The 6,901-nt window shown below is 65.2% G+C and overlaps 2 protein-coding genes across 2 annotated transcripts; one reads left to right on the forward strand and one right to left on the reverse strand.

The window, feature by feature from the left end:
* LOC110405081 (histone H2A type 2-B-like) lies at positions 308–1,799 on the forward strand. The gene is made up of 2 exons (XM_021410007.1): positions 308–379; positions 451–1,799. The coding sequence occupies exon 2, from the start codon at positions 513–515 to the stop codon at positions 891–893; it is 381 nt and encodes a 126-aa protein (XP_021265682.1). The 5' UTR covers positions 308–379; positions 451–512; the 3' UTR covers positions 894–1,799.
* LOC110405079 (histone H1x) lies at positions 5,310–6,766 on the reverse strand. Its single transcript, XM_021410005.1, has one exon. It carries the CDS (start codon positions 6,628–6,630, stop codon positions 5,983–5,985), a length of 648 nt encoding a protein of 215 aa, XP_021265680.1. The 5' UTR covers positions 6,631–6,766; the 3' UTR covers positions 5,310–5,982.

Genomic DNA, 6,901 nt, shown 5'->3' on the forward strand with positions numbered 1-6,901 from the left:
AGGCGCTGAGCGAGGGGCGTTATCATCCTCGGGGCAGCACCCAGCGCTGGCCCCGCGGCAGGGCAACGCCACAGGGAGCCCCCAGAGGGAGCCGGGGCTGGCCTAAGGGTCGGGGCTCGGCCGGGCCCTGCTCGACCCCGCGAGGCCACGGACACGCGCGGAGCCATCGGCCGCGCCCCGCCGGGTGCTGCCCGCCGCGGGGCCGGGGCGCCGCGAGTCCTATGCAAATCAGGGATCGGCGCGGCAGCCAATGGGCGCCGAGCCGGCCGCGGCGGCAGCCAATGGGGAGGCGCGGGTAGGGATATCCGCGGCGCGGCGGCGGTGGCGGTGGCAGTGCGGCGGCGGGCGGCGCGCAGGGCGGAGCGGCGGCGGCGGAGTGGTAAGGGGTAGCAGCCGTGGCCGGAGGGGCCCGGCCTGCGGCGCGGTGCGACGGCGTTTGTTTCCCCGCAGGCGCCGGGACCGTCTGTGCGGGGCGCTCCTGGGCGGCGGCGAGCGGCCGCTGCCTGCCGGCCATGTCGGGCCGCGGGAAGTCCGGCGGTAAGGCGCGGGCCAAGGCCAAGTCGCGCTCGTCGCGGGCCGGGCTGCAGTTCCCCGTGGGCCGGGTGCACCGGCTGCTGCGCAAGGGCAACTACGCGGAGCGGGTGGGCGCCGGGGCGCCGGTGTACCTGGCGGCCGTGCTGGAGTACCTCTCGGCCGAAATCCTGGAGCTGGCGGGCAACGCGGCCCGCGACAACAAGAAGACGCGCATCATCCCGCGGCACCTGCAGCTCGCCATCCGCAACGACGAGGAGCTCAACAAGCTGCTGGGCGGCGTGACCATCGCCCAGGGCGGCGTCCTGCCCAACATCCAGGCCGTGCTGCTGCCCAAGAAGACGCAGAGCTCCAAGAAGTGAGCGCTGCCCCCTCCCGGCCCCCTCCTCGCCGCTGCCCCCCGCGCCTCTCCCCTCGGGGTCGGGGTTCCCCTCCTGCTCCTACACCCGGGCTGGGAGGCGAGCCCCGGCCGTACCCCTCCAGCTCTCCGCCAGCCTTCTGCCCTGGGCTGTAGTGGGGTGCTGGGGGAGCGCGGGCGAGGCCGAACCCCGTTTGTGTCCCCACCCTGCCCCGTCTCTCTGGAAGAAGCGTTTTTGCAGGAGATGGTGGGAGCGCGGCCGGCGGGGGCCGGGGCGATGCGGTCGGGTCGCCGCGTGGAGCTGCCGAGGACTGTTGTGGCTGCGTGGGGATGGACACGGGCACCTCCGGCTGCCTCCGCCGGCCCCGGGGCCCTGCGGGCCCCCCCGCAGCCGTCCTTGCTGCCCCGGCGTGGGGCTGGGGCTCACCGCTGCCTCGCCCTGAGCGGTGCCATCCCCGCTGCACTGCGGCAGGGGGGGCTGGCAAACGTGAAAAGAAGTTTCTCCATCAGCAAGGAGCGACTGTTAGTTTTAGTTCTGTCCGTGGTAAAGCTCGTGCGTTCCTACTGTTAAGAAGCTCTGGTCCTAATTTATTTTTCGAGGTATTTTCTTTCGGGGTCCTTCCTCACAAAGGCACCTTCCCGCGGCTCCCAGCTCGGGGGGCTCCGGGGCGCTCCGCAGCTGTGGGCGCAGTGACAAATCCCCGCGGAGCACGGCAAGGTCAGGGAGCGGGAGCTGCCATCTTCTGCCGCAGCTCTGGAGCAGCCCTGCCCCTGGGAGCCCCCGTGTGTCCCCCCCAGCTCCCTCACGCCGTGACGGCGCTTCCGAAAATGCCACGCTGTGTCTTTTTGTTTGTCCAACGCCATTTCTGGTTCTGAGAAATAAAGTGATGATGCTGTCTGTTAAGTGTAACGTTCTATGGATTAGTGTTTCTTCAACAACAACAACAACTGCACTAGAGTTTGGATGGAAGCCCGTTCCCAGCTCGTACTGGATGTACGGGATGGCTGTGGATAATGCGGGTGCGTGGGGCCTGGCCGGCTGTCCCGTGACACCAGGGGTGGCTGATGCAGTGACAGCGTTCCTCGCTGCCCGGAGCAGCCCGCACGTCACGTGCATGCGGCACCGCCTGGGCGGTCAGGCCCTAGACCTTCATGACCTGTTCTTTTTTTTCGTTGTTTTTCGAAGTAAAACGAGCGGCTTCTATTTCTGTGCTGTAAGTAGCATGTGTTCAGCCTATTGCCTCTGCTTTTAACCTAGTGGGTGAAGTACCTTAGCCTGGCGCTGATGTTATTCTTACCTAGAGTAGACGAAGCTGGCTGCCTGTCCGCTTCCATGGAGGGGTTTTGGCTCTGTTGTTGTGGGGGGTGGGAGCCACGTCTGTTGGTGTTGTGCTCGTGTGGGGCAATGTCCCTTGGTTATGCTGTGGTACCCTGACCTCGAGGCGGGGGGTGTAGCCGGCCAAGTGCCCCTGCTGCAGCACGGGCTCCCTTCTGTAAGGGGACCATCAGCAGGGTGGGAATGTGGGCTTTCTCCCCACGCACGTGCTGCCTGGTGGGGTGGGTGATGTGTCTGCATCCACGTGTCTTGTTCCCACCCCTCCTTTCCTTCAGGACCAGCATTCTGTACAACCGAGTGCTTTGTATTTCTTAGAAAATGCAGACCTTGTGATTCTGAAAAGAATGGTGCAAACCCAATATCTGATTAAACTGGTTCCCTGTTGAATGCTGTTGGATGTGCTGTCTTGTCACCGCACCCAAGCTGCTCTGGCTGGTAGCGGGCTGCAGGAGCAGGCTGGGAGGCACTGGGGTGCCTGAGCAGAAAAGACCAGGTCAGGCCTAGCACCTGTGCTTGCACTCATCTCCCACGTACCATTTCTCACTTGCCCTGAGGGCAGGTAAAACCCTTCCCCAGCTCTTCTCTCTGCTGTGGTGATGCTGTGCTGTCTGCTCACTCATCATCAGAGCCTGGAAGCCGGGGGGGGGGGCCGGTGCTGGGGGCAGCAGAGCAGAGTGAGGCTGCACCCAGAGCCTTCCCCCAGTGCCCGTGTCCCTGCTGGAGAGCCTCAAGGCACTGAAAGAGCTTTGGGAGGGGCCATGGGAAAAGCTGACCCAAATGGGGTGGGTGGAGGCCTGCGGGTAACTGGGGATGTTTCTTACTCTGACATCCTCTTCCTTTGTTGAATGTTCCTGGGTTACTGCTGTAATTGCCCAGCAAGACAGAGCTGCTCGGTACCTCCCCTGCTTGGGTGTGGGGAGAAGGGCTGCGGGAGGCTTACCCACAGTCAGGGCTGGGGGATGGCCGGGTCTGAGCTGTGCCATCCAAGGTGTGGGTCAGGAATGGAGGGAAGTATCTTTTCTTTTGCCCTACAAAAGTGCCCAGCGAAGTTCCCTGGGGCAGAGCAGGGACACAGGGATGTGTTGGGACGGCTGAGTGCTGCATAGCAGGCCTGGGGCTGAGGGGCTCCTTAGCCACTGTGGTCATCCCATGGCTTTGCTGGGGGCCGGGGCGGTGGGGTGATGCCTGCAGCTGTAACTGGGAGCTGGGGGGTGCATGTACCCCTAGCAGCTGGGGTGAGAGCTGGGCTGTGAACTTCCTCTGCCAGCCACGTGAACCATGGGCTGGGAAAGTCTGGCTGCTGGCAGACCGAAGGAAATCCCGTGTGTCCAGCCAAGCCTTGCTGAAGTGCTGGGCCTGAGGTGTCTCCTTATCTTTACGTCTGAAAAGCGGTGCGACCGGGAGGCTGGGAGCGCCTGGACTCCAGCCAGTCTTCATCAGGTGGCTGGGACAGCCCTCCAAGCACTGCTGGATGCCTCACAGCACTAGAGCAGCTGAACTCAGGAAATGTGCTGGGCTCGATTGTGCGGAGCTTTTTCCTGGGGTCATGCAAACCTTGAAGTCTGCACATCAGCCTCTGCTTCTCGGGGAGGAGAGAGCTGGGAACTGCGGGGCTTGTGTTCCTCCACCGCCTCCTCTTGAGCACACTGCAGCCTGGAGGGGAGATGGGTGCAGGACCATGGCAGTGAAGCTTCTCCATTCAGCAAAAGCTCTCTGCCCTCATACCACAGAGCTGTGATTCTCTGGGGGGTGAGGTTGGAGCCATCCGCCCTTGGAAATCCTTGACTTTGCCCCTGGAACCCGGCCCTCTGGGCTGGCAGCTCAGGTGGAATTGCTCAGGGATGCCGCAGCTCTGGCAGTCCCGAGCTGCACAGCAGGACACTGCCAAGCCCCTCTGCCCCAGGGCTCTGGCTGGGCCAGCACAGTGCACCCGGGCACAGAGCCCCCTCTCTGTCCGCTCGCTGCTGTGGAGGCTTGGGCTCCGCTCCCCTTCGCCTCTGCACTGGACAACCCAGGAATGCCAGCCGTGGTTTACCTCCGAGGTAGCATCTTTGTCGGCCGAGCAGCGTGCTTTAAGGGTCCTCCGAGCGGGAGGAAGCGGGGACACCCCGCTGCTGGCACACAGCCTGCTCCAGGGAGCCTTGAGCGTGGCTCTCCTGCCGGAGGCCAACCAGCTCGGTGATGGCATTCCCTCCGCTCCTCCAAAACCTGCAGTGTCATCTATTGACTGAGGAGACAACTGCAGCTCTGCGCTGAGTGCAGCGGCTCTCTCGTAGCATCTGAGATGGCTGGCAGATACCCAAGCTCGGTGTGACCGTGCCTGGCCTGACCCAGCAGCCGTGTCCTAAATACAGACCTGGAGGGCAACTGCAGCCTCTCAGAACCCAGACATCTCCGGTCACCGTGCTGCAGGCTGCTGCCCTGCTGGGAGCCATCACATACCGGACACCCGGGGATGCCGAGACTGCTGGCCTCGTACCTGTGCAGCAGCTCCTTGAGGTGCCGCGTGACCCCACTACCCCCTCCTGCTGCCCCTTGCCCATACGTTTCGGGTGCTGGGAGCTGGCAGAAGCTAGGAGGTGTCTCACAGGGCTGAGCTCCTGCGGGGCCAGTGGAACAACATGGCCCAGATCCCCGGCAGAGCTTTACGCAACCTCCCTGCTGCGAGCTATAAATAGGCACAGCCGATGCGAGGGGCGGCTCATGCTGCACTGATGCCAGCGGAGCCATCGGTGCTTGCACACAGCGGCAGCCGCAGCTCCTGGGGGAGATGCTCCCAGTCGTTGCCAGCCGGGGTGGGGGGGGGGCGGCTCTGGGAGGCCTCTGGGCTCGCTAGGGGTGATGCTGCAGCGCTGAGCCCCGCCCCACCTTCCCCCCTCGCTGCTCCAGGCGCTTTGCCAATGGCAGCTGCGGGCCGGCCGCTCTCCTCCTGCCAGGGGAATCCCTGCTGCCCTTCGTGCGGTGCCGCAGCCCCCGGCGCCTGCAGGGAGCACATCACCACCGCTCCGAGTTTTTTATCAATTTATTTGAAACGACGACAAATGAAAAATGAAAAAAAAAAAAAAAAAAAAAAAAAAAAACCAAACTCTCCCACCCTCAAAAAAAACATAACCAAACCCAACCCCAAGACGATTAGAAAAAAAAAGTGGGAAAAAAAAAAAAAATCAAAGGCCATTAAGACGCGACCTGATTGCGCGGCCGGGAACCCCCACCCCCACGGGCCACTCGGGAGCGCGGGCCCTTTAAGCGCGCCAGACGCCGCGGGAGCCAATTGGCGCCGAACGGGCGGTTGCCATGGCGCCAGGGGCCGGGAGCCAATAGGGGGCGCCGTGGCTTTTCGAATGGCCGCGAGCAGGGCCGGCGCGCCAGGCGGGCGGGGCGGGGAGGGGGGCGGTGAGAGCCGGCCCACGTGGCGCGGGGGCAGCGGGGGCGCCGAGCGGCTGCCATGGAAACCGGGCGGGAAAAAGCCCCGCGAGGCGACGGGGAGAGGGGCCGGGGGCGATCCGAAACCGTCTGCGAGCGGGGAGGGGCGCGGCCGAAAACAAAAGGGAGCGATCGGAGAGAAGAGGCGGGGTGGGGGGAGCGGGGAGGAAAAACGAGGCTAGATGGAGGGGGGATGGGGGCTGGGGCAGCCGCAGCCCCGCTTACAGGGCCCAGCGGACGGCACGGAGCGGCCCCCCGGGGTCCGTCCGCAGAGCAGCCTGCGCCGCACCCCCCAGTCCGGGCGGGGAGCACCCCCCCCGCGCCGCGCCCCCCCTCATGCCTTCCGGCCCTTGAGCGCCTTGGGCTTCGCGGACTTCTTCACCTTCTTGCCCCCGGGGGACGCGGCTCCCTTCTTGGCGGCCTTCTTGGCTTTGTCCTTCCTGGCCGCCGCGCCGCCCGCTCCCTTCTTGTGCGATTTCTTCTCGGCCTTCTGGCTCTTGGCCGCGGGCTTCTCCGCGCGCCGGGACGCGGCGGCCGCCGCCTTCCTGGGGGCTCTGTGCGCGCCACCGCCCGCGGCCCCGTCCCCGCCGCCCTCCAGCTTCTTCCTGTTGAGCTTGAAGGAGCCGTTGGCGCCGGTGCCCTTGACCTGCAGCAGTGTATCGTTCTGCACCAGAGCCTTGATGGAGTACTTCAGGTAGGTGCGCCCGTTCTGCTGGTCGAACCACGCCACCTTCTTGGCCTCGTTGTAGATCTTGGCCAGCGAGGAGCCGTTCCGCTCGCCCAGCTTGCGGATGGTCTCCACCACCAGCTGGCTGTACTTGCCCGGCTGGTTCTTCTTCTTGTTGTTCTTTCTCTTCTTCGAAGGCGATAGCGAGGAGCCGCCGGCTTTCGCCTTCTTAGAGGCCGCTTTCTTCTCGGCGGAGATCGGCGCCTCCTCCGCCTCGGTCAGGGGCAGATCGGCTTCTTCCAGCTCCACCGACATGGTGCCGGAGGCCGCAGGACGCAAGCGGGAGGCGGGCGGGCAGAAGCGGCCGCGGCGTGGCGGGGCCCGGGCCCTGCGCGCTGCTCTCCGACACCGCTCCGCTCCGCGCCGCCGCCGCGCTCTGGCTGGGCGGGCGCCGACGCCTCCCTTATATGGGCGCGGGGCGGACCGCGTTGAGAACAACAACAGCCTGGTCCGCCGCCAGCTCTCACTTGTGCTTCTTGGGGCCCTTCCGCGGGGCTCCCGCGCCGCCGCCGGCGCCCCCCGCCCC

The sequence above is a fragment of the Numida meleagris genome, chromosome 11 (genome assembly GCF_002078875.1).
Source record: "Numida meleagris isolate 19003 breed g44 Domestic line chromosome 11, NumMel1.0, whole genome shotgun sequence".
Lineage (NCBI taxonomy): Eukaryota > Metazoa > Chordata > Aves > Galliformes > Numididae > Numida > Numida meleagris.

Excerpts from the sequence above, each read along its gene's own strand:
- LOC110405081 (XM_021410007.1), top strand. The coding sequence starts at position 513 with ATGTCGGGCCGCGGGAAGTCCGGCGGTAAGGCGCGGGCCAAGGCCAAG.
- LOC110405079 (XM_021410005.1), bottom strand. The coding sequence starts at position 6,630 with ATGTCGGTGGAGCTGGAAGAAGCCGATCTGCCCCTGACCGAGGCGGAG.